Source organism: Pocillopora verrucosa, chromosome 4 (assembly GCF_036669915.1).
Source record: "Pocillopora verrucosa isolate sample1 chromosome 4, ASM3666991v2, whole genome shotgun sequence".
NCBI lineage: Eukaryota > Metazoa > Cnidaria > Anthozoa > Scleractinia > Pocilloporidae > Pocillopora > Pocillopora verrucosa.
This window is the reverse complement of record NC_089315.1, coordinates 27,241,736-27,261,006: the sequence shown is the minus strand read 5'-3', so window position 1 is coordinate 27,261,006 and position 19,271 is coordinate 27,241,736. Positions and strand designations below refer to the sequence as shown.

Sequence of the window (19,271 nt, the reverse complement as noted above, 5' to 3'; positions counted from 1 at the left end):
TGTCAGCACCCCTCATGTAAAAGGTTCCTTTCCCTTAGATTTTCTTGCAAACGACTTTAAGAATGATCTCTATAACCACGGTGTTTTTAATGTATTCTATTTTGAGCAGAAACAAAACGCTTTGCAAGTGTTACTTTGTTTTGTATTCTCACCTGGTTCAGAAACATTAAGAGCGTAAAAAGAGAATACTGTCTTTCTCCCACAGCAACTGTCATTTCGGTGATTATCGAGGCTTATCATCTGACTGTATGGACTTCTGTCAATCAAGTAAATCTTACGAGCGTTAATCTCTGTGCCACTGCTTAGGACGACAACATCCAGAGGAAAGCTTGTGTAATTAACAACATCCAACTTCGGTGTGATGAAACTTTTTTCCTTCAACACTGCAGGGTAGATAAAGTATGGTTTCTCTTTCACATTTCCCCGTGCTTTTTCCAGAGTGAATCGAAATTCCTCTGAGTAAAGGCTGTGGTCGGAGGGCTGCAAACCTATTCGAAAGTTTCGGCCTTTGTTCGAAGAAACGTAGAAGGTGTTTGATTCTGGAGATGAGAGAGGTAAGTAAAGAAAATATGACCATACAGGACCATGCAAAAAGTACAAAACCGAAACTGAAGTGGCGAATTATCTAGATGGAAGATAGATGTACCTCTTTGGAAACAAGTTCCCCTTTGGAATGTGAGGTCGTCAAGTGCTGCATCTCCGGAGTAACTTCTGCCTCTGATACCATCTATGACTACCTACAAAGAGATAAACAACTGTACCTACCGGCACTTCTGAAAACTATCAGTCTAACAGGGTAGGTCATCATCGATAGAGACAATCATGGTAGAGAATTGGTTCACTATGTTTGATAAAGAAATATTTAACAAGTTAGACTGGACGGAAAACTAATATCGATGACTTTTATCAATGAAGCTTTACTGTTTAAAAACATTCAACAAGTAATTGTCAATCTAAATTTTGTGGTATAAAATCCTTAAACTTACGCAGCAAGAGAAAAGCAAAATATTAAGAATTGTTCACGATCTTTATAGAGTTAATATTGCGTGGATGTAAAATCATAACAACATAACCTACTTTATACTGTCCTGTCTCGTTGAGACTAATTTGCTCGCTTATCCATTGATCTCCTTTATTCTCGGATTTAAGCCAAACCGGTTTAATCCTGTTTTCATTTTGGTTCCGCACGTAGATAACAACACAGCTCATGGTGGAGCCAAACATGTGATAATAAAATGTCATGCACTGTGGTCCCAGCATCCACGGACTCTCAAGCCTCGCTGTGTCTCCACGGCTTCTAGGAGCTGAAGTTTCGATATAAAGGAACTTTCCAAATCCTATTTTTGGAAATAAGATGATGTTAAAGCATCTGATGACATCGTGACGCGTTTTACAACATCATTCTCTCAGATATAGTTTCCTTTTCGTCTTCTTGTAAAATCTTTACGTTTCAAAATCGAAAAAAGGGATCACGCGGGGAGCAAACATAGTTTCTGTAAAGTGCTATTGAAATAGAGCTAATAGAAATAATGAAAAAGATACAGTTTCTAAAGTAAAAAATCCATTTTGTCTCTTGTCACTCAAAACCCCTTTTTCTTCGTCAGGAACTTCCTCCAATATTCTCTTCAAGCGGGAACCTCTTCGAATTCATTATTTACCGTCTGTGTTGGCATTCACCCTCGAAATGTACACTTTTATAATGGGGTTACCTATAGTAGCCTCAAGACAGTAGTGTTGGCATACATGTGTCAGTCGGTAGAAGTAGAAACATAGAGTAGGAAAAAAGTGATGAAAATAGCAGGCAAAATGTCAATATTCGACATATTAGGGGCATTGCAGCTCGAGATGTTATTTTACCTCGACGTTTAGCTGTTTTTTTGCCTCTCATTTAACAGATTTATACATAATGTCATCTCAAACTAGTTCTCTAGTGTGTCCAAAGTAAACCCCTAACAAGAAATTTACCTGATGTATGATCAGCTCTTGGCCCAGTATTAACACTCGGAGTAAATCTTCCGATTGACCATTGAAAATCTGCCTTGGTATCTGGCTTCCAAAAGCAAAAATGGGAATCAAAGTTGCAATTTCCTAGAAAGAGAACGAAGAGAAAGATCAATCGCGGTAAATGTTTGTATTATACATTTTTCCAATGGTGAACTAAAAGGTGGAGAAGAAAATTAAAAACTAAAAAACAAACAAAAGGAACAACAATACTTAATTAAGAAAATGAAATCTTCCTTATTTCACTATTTTGGCATCAGTTTGACCTCAATTGATAATCAAATGCACAAGAGGGCATTATGAAGAACAATGTCTGTAATCGAAAAATTATGAAAATATGACGTGAATGCTCAAAGCTACCATTGAAATTCACCAAAGAAGTCAACTAAGTAGGGCCACATGATATTACGAAACAGTAGTAAAGTACAGCTGTAACGTGCAGTTATTGTTGTAAAATACCTAACTGTTCGCCTGACGTTTCGGTTCGATTTGCACACGTTCCATCCGTCAATATCACATCATCGACTGCCACGTCCCCCTGGTAATTAGGGCCAACGACTCCTCGTAGCGCTACCTGCAAAAATTTTGTCATTGATATTCCTGAAATTTTTCGCCGCGTAAACCATTGCAATTTATACTTATTGGTATTTTACTTTCTTCGGTGTAATTATCATTTAAAATTGTATGGACACTTGTTTCTGCGAGAACTCCCGCAAACAATCATTTCTACGCCAAAGCTCAGAACATCAGCACTTTCGTAAACATTGAAATAGGTTTGGAAACGTCGGTACGATATATGTATTTCTTTATATTTCGGAAGAAATTCTCCAGTTTGCAAATTTATTGCCCTTTCAATACTTCTTTCTTTTCTTCTAGTTCGCTTCCAATTCGAAGTTTTAGCTCCGATATCTAACTTACTTACTTTCTAACAACCCGGCCCAGATTGTAGGAAAATTTGGGTTGACCTCAGTCGGATTCTGGTCTATGTTTTTTCTTCTTAGGCTCCGTGGATGGGTATCACAAACTTATCCAGGATTATCGAGTGCTTTCTAGGGAAGAGGAGGCCGTGGGATGTAAGGTGCCAGAGGAAAGAATCTTTGTTGACAGACTCATTACGCCGGAGTTCGTCACCCTATGGAATCGATAAGATAAATCCTACCTGAAACTCGTCCACATTAGGTATATCGACAACGGCCTTTCTCCACTGGTTGCCTTGGTTTCCAGTCCTTTGCCAAGTCAGGTAACTTTGTGGTTGACCTGCAGCCCTCACAAATACTTCAAGTCTTCCCATATGTAATCCATACATGTGATAAAAGAAGTGTAAACATTTTGGTCCCCAGATGAACGGACTCAGCAGTTCTGCAAACTGATGTTGTTTTGCCGGGCGTGACGCTTCGATGTGGATATATTTTCCACCTCCTGTAAAGATATGTGCGAATAATTATTGATAAGCAGCTATTATGATCCATGCTCTGCTAGACAAGAACGCGACCGGCGAAGAAAAAAAGTAACGAAAAGAAAGTGAAGGAAATCACTGTAGTTTAGTTACAACAGAAACGCTTTGCTTAGCTTTAAACTTAAGTTTATTCCTCAGTATTGAACTGCGCATCCTCTACTGCGCATAAAAATCATGTAATCAGGCGAATAAACGCGTGCTGATTCAGAGAACACAGTAATGAGACATAAGCGGCTTTTTTACCTTCACTAGAAATCGTTTGCGATCAAGTACCAACCTGTGTGGTCTTCGGTCGGTCCAGTCCCTTGGCTTGGTGTTCCATGTCTTCTTAGTACCCAATCCATTTGGTCTCCGGTGAAATTCAAGTTGCGCCATCCGCAGAAACCCTCATCAAAAGTACAGTTCACTAGAATTTCAAACGGTTAAGTGGAACGGAGAAATTCACTAAACAATAAAATGGAACATTATTTGCATAGCCAGAAATTAAGAACGGTTACATCTTGCCGTGTGACTTACACCAATAAGGCCTATTGAAGCGACTGCAAGTGGCTTCACTCTCTTTGTATGGAATTCTATTCAAACGCAGGTCAAGCGTCTTGATTTTCTCAGGCTTCACTGACTTACTGTTAGTATATCTTTTTCCTTCATAGTCAATGCGATAGAATCAGCTTACGAGGAAAAGGGTCCGTACCAAGGTCCATCATTCCCAAGCTTATTACTGCTTAAGTAGGGGAACTACATACTGACCTGCCTCATAAATTCGTTAAGTTCTCCGACAACTTGCCGAAACACATATTAATGCTACGAGATTATGTCTCTTGGCCGAACCACGATATAATATTGCAGTCGGCCCGGGGCTCCCCGAAGTCCTAAGTGCTAACCTCCGTGCTAACCCCCGTATATACCTGATGCTTTGAAAACAAAGGTATTTTGTCTACTAAAGGTAAACTAATTCCCTCCGTAGATATAAATTTGCTAAAAAATATTCGCTTTCTCCAGTTGTAAGAACATTTATCTTCTAACTGTACCTTGAAATGCCCCAGCTGGCATTATATTCTCAGGAGAGACGCACGTTAAATTTGTGCTGAAACTAATATCATCAATGGCAATATCAGCTGTGAAACTTGCGCCTGCCATACCCTCAATTACGACCTGAAAAGAAATGATGTAAGCATTGTCAGAGCAACGATTTACAAGAGTGATTGACTGGTTTATTTAGCGAGTCAGTAGAACAAGGAAACAGATTAAGACATTTATATTTCTTGATGCTTATACGAATGATTTGTTACGAAGTGGTAAAGCAAAAATTGGGGCTCATAGGTGACTATAAATGGGATGGTCAAATAACATGCAACAGCACTCCAAAAATAAATTATCTTTGATCTTCGAGGATATTTTTTCCCATAGTGCATGGTATAGTGTATTGACTGAGATTTGCCTCGCTACCTGGTAGCTTCCGGTGTAATTCAAGGTCGTACAGCCCTCAGTCCAGCTGCTGGAAAGTTTTCCTCCGTGACTGCTCCATACCCTAAATTCTTTTCCCGCCTGATCTCTAACATAGACAGACAGAGTCTCAACGGCGCTGCCGTACATGGAGTAGAAAAACGTTAACCGCTGGTTGCCTCTCATCCAAGGACTGTATAACTTGGCCCTCTCGTGATATCTACGTGGAAGTGACGTTTCGATGTAAATGTACGAGCCATTTCCTGAAAACAAAAATTTAGTTTGACCGTTAACTTTACATATAGGCATCCGACATCAATCGCTTATCCAGCGTCTCCTCTGAAAGAGCGGTCTGGTCACAGATTTGAATGGTGTCACGATCGTATTTTTGTTTCATGATATTGAAAAAAAAAACAAAACAAAAAAACAACATCCACAACAACAAAAAAATTGATTTGGAGGCTCTTTCAATTATCTACCTGAATGGTCTTTGCTAGGTCCTGTGTTAAGACTAGGAGTAGCCCCTTGCCGGAGTAGCCAATCAAAATGATCCATGCCTCTTTCATTCCGCCAGTTGCACAACGTTTTTTGATCAAAAGAGCAATTCCCTGGAAGCAAAAGAGGTGTTCAAATATGATTTTATTTAAGTAAAATATGTTCACAAGTTTTAACGCTTTAACAGGAGATCCTCACTCAGTGGTTGTCAGGCTGCGGTAAAGATCTTAACCACTCAACCACACATAACCCTTTAAAATTAAATCTTTAGAAAATTTAGAAAGGACCAGTTTTAACGTTAGGTCGTTGTACACTTGAAAGAAAGAAGAAAAAAAAGAAAGAAAGACAAAGCGAAATACTACGGACAAAAAAAAAAAAAAAGAAAAGAAAAAAGAAGAGAAAAAGGTAGATGAAGGAAGGTAGGCAAAGGGTTGATGCTGGAACTTTTTTATAAGATGTAAAATAAGTTAAGTTTAAAGCAGATCCTACGCTCAACATTCGAGGTTTTTGTCGACTTGTTATCATGAGTTAAAGACAAGCCTAAGTGAGGTCACATTCCAGTTATTGCTTGGAAGCTCAATGTCACCCTGATAACTAACCATGACATTCAATTACCTGAAGAAATTTGATTGCGCAAAAACACCGAATCAGATTCACAGCAGTGCCACAGCTTAAATCAGGACACAGAGATACAGTTATTTTTTTACGGCATGAGATCATAATTAATGATCAAACGTTTTCGAGAAAAGTTCAACGTGTGGTTTACCATCTCCCTCGTTAATGTTTGTTGTCATAGAAACCCAAGTTAGATTCATGTCAATAAAACAGCGGCCACTTGAAAAAAACGCTTTAATTTCAAATTGATACCCTTTATTCTATATTTCTATGAAAAAAATTGTTAACAAAGATCTCTATGAAATTGATTCCTAGTGGAGTATTCGGAGAGTGACTTTAAACAGTCTTTTCATCATAAAAGTCCTCAATTGCCCGCAAATTGCCAATAACGCATGGAAATTTCACATTTGCGAGTTCTGAGCCAAAGGTCTGCAATTGCCCTCTTTTCAATTAACTCTTACCGGCAGTGAGGTTATGCTCAACCATAGGCGGATGATAAAGTTGGTGAAACCAAGAAAAGAAAAAAAAAATTTAGACGCTTTCTGAATGCTTACTTATGAAATCTTATAAAAAGAGAATTTCGGTCATTTACATGATTGAACTTGCAGCTGCATTTAACAAAGCCGCAGATTAAACGTCGTAGTTAGCGATTCTATGCCAAGGAAAGGGAGAGTGTAGGCGGAAAACACCGGTCAAAAGACAATCTGTGAAATATTATCAACAAGTATCATATATTCTCAAGCCTGATATCAAATGCGCTTTTTACTCCTTCATTATTGCAGATCGGGATACAAGGAAGATATCCTTTACTTGGACGTTTTAAATTGAATTGGATGTATTTCCTTTCGTTGATTTAGTATGTCATTGGCCTAAATTTTACTTTCTGTATATCCCAACAATAAAAACGATAAAAAGATACTTTATAATGAAGGTTTTGGAGGACTGAAATTTAAAAAGAGGGAATATGTGAAATGCCGGGGATTTTTCGATATTTGAAGATGAACAAATCATTTTGTTTATTTTTGCTAATGGTTAACACTGATTGCGAATTTGAATAATCTTCGCGATGGCAAACACTGAGAGAAACAGTAACGTCTACAACCTTGAATTTGGAAGGAAATACAAGTAATGGAAGAGGGAGACAATTTATCACTTACAACTGACGTGAGGAAAATCAGTAAGAAAAATGATTGGCAAGATGTTGTCTTGGATATAAGAAAGGAAATTAATTTCACGCATTTCCTTTGTAAAACCTACCATAATCCCAAATGGAAAACTTACCGGTAAGGTCTTGAGAAGAACCACCAATTGTAGCGAGAAATACATGGGTCAAAAGCCATATCGATAATTCTTGGAGGAACTTGAACATAATGATCTTGTAGTATGCACAGTCTAAAAAATTAGGACAAAAAAATAGTAACAGTGCTTTTAATGTTTCTAAAATTGATTACTGGTGATGAAGTATTTTAGAATCAAGAGAATATAAACAGTTTACATTCTCTTGTTGGAACAAAATTTGCAATGATTTTACCTGGTATTTTAAGTTGGCGATGCGCAACTTTGCAAAGCTGTCATCCCTCAAGGAAAGTCATACCTTCAATCGTATGTTGTTACATGCGCTCTTGTCAAAGAAAGGGTGTTTAGCATAACTTATTACCAAACATAGAAACTAAATATAATCAGTAGAAAGTGAAAAGCTGAAATCATTAAAGCCGCAGGAGAAAATTGCGTCGGAGAAAAATAATGAAAAAAAACTTAAACAAATAGGAAGTTTCAAATTATTAAATCGTTTACCACCAAGACAGGGCATTCGCATTTATTCTTTATCTCAAGCGGCTCAAACTTGGCAAAGGAGTAAACTGTTTTGATAAATAAAACAGCCATCTGGGACATTTACTTTTTACATAGGGAAGAAAATTATTTAGGACATAATACTGATATTGAAAATATTCTACCTTTTAGATAGCTAAGCAATTAAATACGCGAGGCAAGAAAGAAAAAGCTGAACCTATAAAAGGAGAGTTCAAGAGAATATTGCTGCTAAATATTTGTTAAAATTCTATGTTACCAGCTGCATTTTCGTGCAAACGAAATCAGTTGTTGAAATTCCGTTTGTGGAACATCATCGTCGAAAATCATTATTTAAATATGTCACCTTTGGTTATTGCTAATAAAATCGTTCTATCACTTTTCACAGAAGTTGCCATTTGATTTCTTTGTAGCTATCAAATTGGACTGACATCCAAAATATTTTCATTCGGCTGTGATGTTTCTCTCTTTATTTTACTCGGACATCCATTTACTATTGAAGACGTTAGTCTTACGAAAATACAACACCGGTATTTCAATCGAAGTCAAACTTAACTGACGTTCTTTTCTTAATCCAATTGTTTCAGTTTGATCGGAAAATGTCTCATGACGAGTTGTTGTCTATCGAAAATTGACTAACAAAGGCTGGCCGAGTCCTCAACTAATGGTCAGACAGATGAGGTAAGTTGTGTTTTTAACAATTTGGTGGGAACACTTTCTACTGCCGCTAAGTAACACGATAATAACAGCAATAATAATAATAACAGCAATAATAATAATAAGAATAATGGTGATAATGATGATGATGATGATGATGATAATGAAAATGATACTAATATCAATAATATCGATGATGATATCGATGATAGCGATAATATGAGTAATATCAATAATATTAATAATACCCTCTCAATATCCTCTCCTCAAGTCATCCTCCTTAAAACCTTTGAGACAAGAACAATTTCTCTCAGTTTGGCCTTTCGCTGTGCAACATCTTTGCAAATGTGACTTTTGCCTCATTCCTCTAATTACTAGTTTCGAATCTTAATGCAAGCATTAAAGCCTTGAAAAATCACCAAAATCGGCTAGTTTTTATGATCGTTGCAACCTGTAATTTTCAAATCAGTCCTATATCGTAGGTGTACTCAAGCCTCAATGGCTGGCATTTTTTCTTGGGGCTTGTTGAGGATAAAAACGACCTTTTCAAAAGCAAGCAGCGGAACTTTGATAGGAGATACGCAAGCTAAATATACCCCGATAGAATTACTCATTATCACTAGGAGAAAAAAAATGGTTAAAGGACGCCCTTTTTGCGCTCAGTTAGTCACTGAGAGTCAATTATGTGGTTGAGTTAAAAAATTTGAGAAAGTTTTGAACTCAATTATATTGGAGATGAGAGGGAATAGATGTTCAAAATGAGAATACTGCTCCGAAAGGGAGTCGAGAATTGGTGAGTCAGAAGAACGGATTAGCAGGTTCGTATCTGCTACTCAAAGCAAATAGAGAGCACTCACTTAACATCAAGGACCTGCTCGATAACAGTCCACGAAAGCACCTCTTAGATTTAAACCTGTCAGAATATGTCAATTTGAATATTAGGGCGTTTGTTATCGACGATGTTTTCTTGCGTAATTGATTTCACTTCATTAAGGCAAGTTAACAATCGTTTGACGAAAAGAAGAGCAGTGTGCACACGATAAGAACTACCTATCATTTTCCTAAAAAATGGCTATTTGGTTAAACTGCGCTATCAGACAACGAATTGAAATTTCTGGCGCCTTTCTTGTATGTCAAATTAATTTACGAGGGAGATATTCTCGTCCCATAGAAGACTTTTGGAAGTCTAGATCAGTAAAATTCTCTAGACTGTAGACTGGTTGAGAACTGAATTGTTCGACAATTTCCTCGCAATTTTCTTTATTTAAAGTGTAGTAAACAGTACCAAGCATATTAATGCACCGTAATTAATGCTTTAAAGTGTCCTACAAGTCTTCAATTGAAGAAGTTAATATCTCCTCATCAAACCCACTATTTTCTAAACTTTAGAGCCTGTGCTGAACTTTCTAACCTCTAAACACGACGTTTTTTTTCCGTATAGGTGAGGGACGCTTTCAAATGAGCATGAACTGATGAACGGAATTCTGTGTCTCATTTCACCTGGAGATTGACATCACGGCCTCAAATAAAACAACACCTGTCAGAATTAGCGCTGACCGGAATTTACGACCTAGATGATTGAGTGCCATTAATGAAGCAGCGGCGCATAAACGCGAATTTTCAAACGCACTTGAAATAAAGCTATTTTTATTTCCATGCATTACATGTTACAGCTAGAACCGTAAACTCTCATAAGAACTAGACAAAGAAACGAAAATTGTTCTCATGAAATTCACCGAGCATCTTTCTTTTCCATTCTAATGGATATTGATATTACTGCTGTTTATCATGAAAATGCATGAAATTCTCTCACTTCGATTGGCTGCTAGCAAGCAAAATGAATAACTGATTTTTAGTTTGCACTGAAGCGCAAATGAATAATTTGAACTCGTGCTTTTCTCATTCCGGTGATTAAAATCGAGTAACCTCTCGAACTGCGAACAATTGGGAGCGCTATTATGATGGCCTGTCAAACAGGGCTTAACATAGTGTTCAGGTTTTAAATGTTTCAGAAGGAAATGTTGCAACAGCTAAGGTTGAGTTTGTTTTCTTTATCATTCCCAAATGGTGGCTAATTATGACAACGGAATTTGACAGTTAACTCAACTTTTAAACTTTTTGTAAAATTTAGTAGGCTCTCGATGGAATATTTGCGATTAATTCTTCAATTAATCCTCTCTCAGTTTTAGAGAGAGGATTAATTGAAGAATTGTGCGCTTAAACTTTTTAAAGCTTGTAATACGTCGTGTTCTCGATAAAATCATGAACTGGAAGACCCGTCAACTTGATTGGTCACCAATGATATCAAAATGCAGTAAATTGGTGGTCACCTGTTGATAAATTTTAAACGATTTTTGTCCTTTGTTTTCACTTTCGTTTTAGCTCATGTCAGTTATGAAATATCTTTCGCCTGAAGGAGGTCCCATAGGATTGTAGCACAATGTTGGGGCGCGCGCGAGCGTGCTGTTTTTTCTAGAAAATTTCTATGTTTAGCTTTTCAGGGTCAATAAAAGCCATCAAAAGGCAATGAGCAAGGTTCGGACTATCGTTTTCTGTATTAAATATTATCAAAATAATAATATTTGCTCCACAAAGGAAGGCGCTCGCTAGTGGTATCTTGGCTATGCCTTTGAATTTCTTCTTATTTGGTCTTAAAGATTTTTTTCTTTTGACAGACACTAGGAAGGGCACAAATACGTTGAAAGGTCCAGCAAATCTTAGGAAATTTGCACCGAAGGAAACGCTATAAATCGTACCCGAAAGATCTCTATTTTCTGTGTCGCAAAACGTTACGTAATGGAAGAGAGCATCGTCAAGAACGGTATCTGAGCATGCGTAGACTTTCTAATCTGTCGCCTTTTGGTAATCTTTCCCGTGTTGTTTTCTTTTCGGTTGACCTCTTTTCAAGCTTACAAGGCCTATGAATACTACGGGTCCAGTCGCTGGAAACCTAGATTCCATCACATAAAAACTGCATTGTGTTAAACTGTTTTTGACTCACCTTTCCAGATAACAATGGTGCGATCGTATCGAGCTGCCATGTTTGTTTTGCATGTTGACTCTTACAGAGCTCGTGCTATGTTCGCACTCAGATCTCGCGCGGTCAAAAAGCCCTATGGAGCCTCCCTAAACCACGCAAAATCATTAGAATGTAGTGGGTCTTACTTTTGCTTTTGAAAAGGCGGTATCAAGCTCAAGACGTTTTATACTTGAGCCACGATCGTTGTGTTTTCTTCAGGACGAGGTATCATCAATCGAAAAATACTAAGTCAGGGAGCTATCTTTAACAGAGAATGAACACCCCCTGATATTAGATGTGTTTTTCAGAAAAAAAAATCCTCGGGGATAATTGTAAAAGTATGGTAACTGTAGAAACTACATGCTGCTTAAAGAATGCAAAGATTACGTTAAGATTATGTAAACATTGCTTTATTCTTACGAAGAGCGCCTCTTTTCAATTCTTAATTAGAGTCCGTTTGCACATAATAAGACAACAATTGTGAGGGTGAACAGGTGAGTTTTCGAATATTTTCAGTGAGTAATCATAAAAGTCTAAGACTCTTTCAGTTGATGCATCTCGCATTGTCTGTTGTAAGACACCTTTGAGGACCCTCTTGTTGTAGCAAATAAACTTGTTTTTGCTATTTTGAAACACAGCATGATTACAACAAAAAGATAATAAATAAAACGAAACAAAAAATCTAAGAGATAAAAATGTCATCGTGGCATAGGTAGTCTTCTGCATGGGGGCTGGAAATATCTTTTTGCTTGTGATACAAATTCCATTCCTTTGTGATTAAGAAAGTTCTTTGTAAATTTTTTTAAAAGGTTTTGACTTGGTCTCTTTAAGGAAGAAGGCAATCATGAAAGAACTATTTGAGCACATGTCTTTGTGGCCAGATTTCTGTAATCACTTTCCAATCCCTAGTTTATATGTTCGAATTAAAACGGGATCACTGCATCGTTCCTAAAATAACCAATAGACAAAATTGTCATTAAATTCTGACTCTGATTTATGGCTGACAACGTGGCTTCGAAAGGATTAATTTTCTTTGAGATTCCAAAAAAATATTGAAATATTGTTTTTCCGCTTCGTAACGGTGAGAAGTTTTAAGATAGAGAAGTGACCAGCGCAGTATTTTGATAGGCCTTAGTTTGGAAACTGAATCTTAGAACTCTTTAGTTATCTTCCTTTGGTTGTTCCCGAAAGTCAACCATGTGCACTCGCATAAATCTGGCACCGGAAAGTCTGACTAGTGCATGCGAGAAAAGCTAAACATAACTGAAACCTGCACATGTTGCGGTGGTCGGTGAAGTTTGATAGCGCGTGAACGAAAGCATTGAAAAGTCGATAGAAATAATGCAGTCACTCACCACGTCCGTAAAGTGGCACTCTTGTTGCTTCGTTCTGATAGCATGTGGTTTAAATGACGAAGAGGTGAATGTTTAACGCCACCAAAACAACACTATTGTTTCCCTTATTTCAAATTCGAGCACGCCCCTTTTGAATTTTGAGCATTATTGCTACTGACAGTAACGCACAAAGAAATGTAATCACCAGCCTAGCCATTAATGCGCACTTTTCGTATATTTGAATAGCGGACGTTCAATCAATCAAGTGGAATCATTGTTGCTCCCCGCTTAATTATCAGCAAGTGTCGTGCTGTTCTTCATGAACAGAGTGCAGTGTAGATAGTTTTTTGTTAATTTATTTGTATAGCATTATATCACGTTGGGCTATGGAAGGATGGGGATTAGGATGGTTGGTACACTCCAAAATAAGTGACCACTACTTTCATGTTTTACTTTCGAAGTTTAGTCACCTGAGATCTGATAACTAGACTACGAGTAGTCCTTCCGTTTCGGCGAAGTCCGTCGACCGAGTCCAAAAAAAAATTAAAAAAGTCAGTAAGAAAAAAAAAAAAAAAAAAGGAAAAGAAAAGAATCGGTGTTAGCGAACTGTGGGGAGCTCTCGGAGTAAGTTGCTCAAATTTATTTCTTAGTCTTGAAAGCGTACGTCTGTATCCTACTAGTTTGTTTCCTTATATAAACACAGGAAGAAATAGGTTTTTACGATGATCTCATTAATTGAGCGCCAATTTGTCCACGAATTGAATAAGCACTCTCTTAGGGCAACGGATGACGAAACGACACAAGTCTTCTGTTTGGAGCGCAAGTCTCAACTCCCGAGCTTTTGGCAAAATTTATTTTGAGCTTTTGAGACTAGAAACTAGGACACAAAATTGACGTTTTTACCTACTCTCTTCCTTTCTTTCGGCGTATGAGGCTGAAATTTAGCCTTTACCAAGTGGTTTTTGGCACGCGTAAAATGGCTTTTTCATTCCGAGATCTGAAACGTAACTCCTCACTTCAACTGAGGATCTCTTTATTGTTTTGGCAATTTTTTAATGTAAATTCAGGAACTCTAATCCGTTTTCTGTACGTATGTAAATATGATCAGCAGGTGTTTCCTCCATCAGATCCTACCCAGAAAATTAAGTCTACTTAAATTTTGAAAAAGTGTACCTGGGACCCAGTCGATCAACATTATTCGAGACTAAGTTTGGATCAAAGGGAGGGAACACCTGAAAAATACGCTGTATAGAAGGCTCGTTCGAACTTTAGTTCAATGACTGGCTTCCTTCTACGTTTTAGTGATTTTCCTCGAACCAGAGTCCTACTCTTTCACCTTGGGGAAAGCCCCAGAATTTTGTGCTTTATCTATAAATTTCTCAAAGGAACATTATTGTGAGATAGTTGAAAGAATCGGAAAAAGCAATTTTTTTTTCTCCGGTTGCTTAAATACACAATTTGTTTAACGGTTTAAAGTTACATATACTTAGGAAACGTGCGAAAAAAATTGTGAAAGGGTTGCGGCGGCGATCATTAAAAAAAACAAAGACATTATCTTTTTACCCTTCGTGAATAAGAAAAAAAAAACATGTTCGCTACACCTGGAACTTTTGATATATTTTCCTGTTGCTGTTTCGAAAACAGTGATCATTCGCGGTTGAACCATTGCCAAACAGAAACAAAACATAAATAAAATAATGATTTATGCAGAATTATTCTCGCTTAATCGGAATTATTCATCTCAAAACTTAAAGATCATCTGAAAGTTAACGTTAAGAAGTAAAGAAAAAACCTTACCTTCTTTTTCAGCGTTTCCAACGATGACGACTGTATGCAAATAGGTGAGGTCTAAATTACAATAAGCCGAAGAGTGCGAGGTTATGACACTTTACAGCGCTTGTGTACAACTTGAAACTGCCCTAATGTTTTTATCTGCAGTGATATCTTAACTAGAAAGCTTTGATTGTGATCTGCTCAATACCCTGTGATAAATATACGTGATAAGGAGTGGAGTAGGACACAAAGGGATTAATTTCGAACGATAACATAGAAACAATTAGGACAACGAGGAAGAATAACCTAAGGGAAGAAGGCGTTTATAATCAGACAATTAGCGTTGAAGCTGGGGCGAGTTTTAATAAAGTGCTTTCGAAGTATGGTGTTGGATCAAAGAAAGTTGCTAATTCATGCGCGCAACTAAGATGAAAAATAACTAATAGCTATCATTATTATGAGAAAAAAAAACTATCAAGTCACTCAAAACAAAACGGGACATCATCTAACAAATTGAGATGGATAGATAGATAGATAGATAGATAGATAGATAGATAGAAGGATAGATAGATAGAGAGGTAGTTCATCAAAATATTTAAATTCGCTGCCTCTTAAGGCTGAATTGCATGAAATTTTAAAAAAAGTTAAATTTATCTACAAATTTGTGAAATAACATTTTCATGTAATATAAAATGACCGCGTTGAAAAAACTACGAACAAAAGTTCTACAGATTGGACATGGATAAAATATTTGCGTTCGTATAAAGATTGGTGAGCATAACAGGCAACATGAAATTGTGCTGGTTTCTAAAATTGTACCTGCTAATGTTCTTGGGTTTTAGCAGATGATGGAGTTTATGCGCAATATTAGCATCGACTTAGTCAATGAGTTCATTACGCTGTTCTTTGTCTTTCAAAGATCTGATATTATACAGCGCTAGATTTAATGATATTAAAGGCCAGGAAAAATTAAGGAAAGCGCGCCTTCCTGTACACGCTCTCAGTCTTCGCTTAAAAAAGCAGGTAATTCATGATGAAACGTAGAGAGAGAAGTAGGGAGAAAAGTTCTGGGAGACATTAAAAAAAATTTAGCAACTTCAGTCACCGCAAAACTAAACCAGAAGATGCTTATTCAAAAATTAAAATACAGACAGACAAACAAAAACAAACCAAACAAAGTATTCGTGGTGAAATGTCACTACGCTACGGAAAAATCTAAACTCTTAACTTTACCTTTTTTTTCAAAGAAAAACTTTTTTTAAAATTATCACGAGTAAAAAGAGGCCACTTCAAGTAACAATTTTTTTCAATGATTCCTAGCTCAAAACTCCTCTAACCTCAAATACCTAAACCGTAGTCTTACTTCAGAACACTCATTTCAGCTGTATAATTCCAGTGTAGGCAATACATGAAGTATTTTTCGATCAGGATTCGATGCTTTTGACGGAGGAATGGGTCTGCGAAAATAACCGGTTGGCTGTGCCATTTTGTTGAAGGGGGGAACGAAAACCTTTCATACTCGAAAATCCTCTATTTAGAAGATGCTTTGCTCGAGGCACCCGTTGACTGGCAACTGACGCACCCCCTTCTCACCGAGTTTTAGCAAAATTTAGCAATGCACAGGTGTTGAAGATGATAAAAAATTATTGCTCTGTATGTTGCAGGCGGTTAGATCAAATAAAACTTGACGTCACAGACTTACGTCAAAGTTTTCATTAGCACAAAACACAATTTCAAATTCAAATTTCAGACTTCTGGTATGGCTTTTGGTTGGCGAATGCTTGAATGTCTCCCGCCTTCCATCATCTTATAATTCCTCGCATTCAATTCTCTTTCTGTTGTTGTTTTATTCAAAGGGACAAAATCGTAGTTGGCTAAAAAAATAGGGAGTTTATGTGAGGTTCTCAACACTCCTTTAGAACCTCTCCAAAATTCGTCAGAGTTAATCTGGTAATTAGCAAGAGCCAATGGGAGCACATTGCGACGAAACGTTTTCAAATCTATTTTTAGAGACAAATGACTTCGTTAACTTGCCTTGGATTGCACAAAATTTGTGTTTAGCAGATTGATTTCTGGTCGACCATCGTCCATGTCAAGTTTGTCATGGATCATAGTCGTGGAACGAACCAAGGTAGGTGGCCGCCGGCAACGTTCATGCAATCAGTTTGATAGAAGAAGCTTTAGAATTTCTCTAAATGTAAAATCCTTTCACAGCGTTTGGTAAATAAGTTGGTTTGACCACTTGGTTTGGTATGGTTACTCGAAGGTCTCAGTAAGGTCAACCATTGGCCGCAAAAAGGCCAAAAATTTAACCGTTAGGCGTGAAAAGTGGCAAATTTTAACCGTTAGTCGTAAAAAATGTTACCCGTTAAAAACTTATCCCGTCAGTGAAGAGTCACTTTGAACGGTACCGAAACTGCACGGCATAAACCGTTAGCAGTAAAAAAAAAATTACCCCATCGAGAACCTCTTAAATTATTCGATATAATATTTTGTTTTCGTTCATGAACCTCATCACCACAACTTAGAAAAGCTAGCGGCACTTCGTAAATCATTGTTGTTTAAGCAAGAAAGGGCGTCCGTTAGCTGTCTGTGTCATAGACACCAATTACCTATGCAAGAAGGAAAAATTGGATGTTGGCGATTTTAAAAATTATTGCCAGTATTGTGTTTTAAAGCGTAGCTACCGCATTGAAGTTACTGCTGCATAAAGGCTGCAGAAAATTTCGATTCATGAAGGTCGATGAAAATATTTGCAAGAGCATTCCTTGACATTGAACAACTGTGAATTAATTTTATAAATAGGCGAGAAAAATTGAAAACATCAGCGTTAGCCTCGTTGACTTGGAGAATCCGTTTAAATTGTTTAACAATTCAAAAATAGCAGTTTCAACCCGACATATCCGAGTGACATTAATCGAATAAAAAACAACAACTTGACATATTAATTCATTAGCACCCATTCAGTAAATATTATGAGACCGTCCCACAACTATGGAAATATTTTCCCTTTTGTTCTGGTGGATATCTTAATTCATTTTTAATCAAATCTAGTTGTAGGTGGTAATGGAGCGCCAAACGAGGTCATTCCAACGTCATCCTTGTTACTATTCAATGGTTCATTTGCAGTGCCAACATCAAAAGAGATCTGGAACCGTATCAATGGAAGAATGCTGGAGCTACACCCTAAAGTAGCGTGTACTAGACCTTCATCCTCTCTACAGGGTAGTATGCCGAAGACTTGCTCGAGTACTTTGACTCGTCATTTCCTTCCGTTTAACAGCAAGTGTGTGCACAGTTCTAGCCCCAGGCCCCTGACTGTGAAGACTGAAAGCGGCCATGAGTACCTTGTTCTTACCCATGACCCGTCCTCGTCGATTTTGTCAGTACGATTGCCGCCCATTGACGAGAGAAGTCTGTCTATATCTGGAAGGATAGCTATCAAGGGCCTCCGCGAGAAACAATGTTTTCCACACGAAAAAAGCTTACAATGATGAAAACTCTGCGTATCAACATTCACTACAGGCTCCGTCTTCGGGATAACTCCAATTCCCAACTTCTGATGACAGAAAAGTTGAAAGAGGGCAACCGATACTCATATGTTCAAGAACTCTTACTCTAAATGTAGATTCCTCCGTGCATCTGAAACTGAAATACAGAAGTAACCAGTTATTTTGAACACTAGACATGGTAAAACTTCCCCTCATTTTAAACTTGAGACATTTACTTAAATGTTTCTCATTTTATCACCATAGATCTACTCTAAATTTCAAAATCAAGTCGTCTGATGTTTGATTAAATTCGTCTGAAAAATATATGCAGTCAGTTGTATGTCAATCATTTTCACTAAATGCAGATGGAAGAACAATTAAAAACAGATTTGAACATTCATTCAATCAACCAATGCTACAAAGGATAATGATTTTCGTCGGGTGGTGGTGACAGTAAAGTCAAAAAATTTAGCAAAAAGGCAAGTATATTCAATAGCACTACGTGTGCGTGCAGATCCATGACATTTGGCTCCACAGAATGTTCTTGGCTCGTTCTAAGCTATATATATATATATATATATATAAATATTATGAGAGGAAAAAAGGAGACGTATTTTATCCTGCTCTGCTTCAACGTATTGAGCACTGTTCCACGCGATAATCGACTTGCAGACTTCCTATATATATATATATATATATATATAGGAAGTCTGCAAGTCGATTTTCGCGTGGAACAGTGCTCAATACGTTGAAGTAGAGAAGAATAAATATTATGAGAGGAAAAAAGGACGCAACTACATTTCCCGACAAGCCTGTTTCGTGAATCGCTTCACTCTTCAGGGGTTTAATGAAAGAATATTCATGTGACTATCGTTTATATACTAGGAAAATTTACATAATACGTGGTAAACTTAAAACTTTAAAGTTCAGCTGTTGCGTAGCAACGCTTTGTTTCTGTGTCGGCATGAAGATACGAGTTCGTTACGCTTATTTAGTGATGAGAGGTCGGGTCGGTAAATTATCAGGAATTTTTCTTTTAGGCAGAGGTTGCATCTTTTACTGGAGCTGTTGTAGGGAGAGTTAGATGATGAGACGCGCCATGAAATAGAATAGTCAATGTTGTCGTTCTTGAGTGTCCAGATGTGTTTGCTAAGTTCGGTAGAGTTTTTGTGCTTGGC

General features: G+C 37.4%; 1 protein-coding gene across 1 annotated transcript in view; it reads right to left on the bottom strand.

Annotated features, from left to right (window-relative positions):
• Window positions 1-7,803, bottom strand: part of LOC131775281 (MAM and LDL-receptor class A domain-containing protein 2) — a 36,907-nt gene extending 29,104 nt beyond the window's left edge. The window contains 12 exon segments of the mRNA XM_066165431.1: window positions 153-539; window positions 647-737; window positions 1,078-1,337; window positions 1,966-2,088; window positions 2,461-2,575; window positions 3,161-3,420; window positions 3,735-3,863; window positions 4,486-4,609; window positions 4,904-5,163; window positions 5,380-5,508; window positions 7,292-7,402; window positions 7,542-7,803. Coding sequence (XP_066021528.1) covers window positions 153-539; window positions 647-737; window positions 1,078-1,337; window positions 1,966-2,088; window positions 2,461-2,575; window positions 3,161-3,420; window positions 3,735-3,863; window positions 4,486-4,609; window positions 4,904-5,163; window positions 5,380-5,508; window positions 7,292-7,379 — 1,966 coding nt within the window. The 5' untranslated portion in view covers window positions 7,380-7,402; window positions 7,542-7,803.
• Window positions 7,804-19,271: the final 11,468 nt, after the last annotated feature.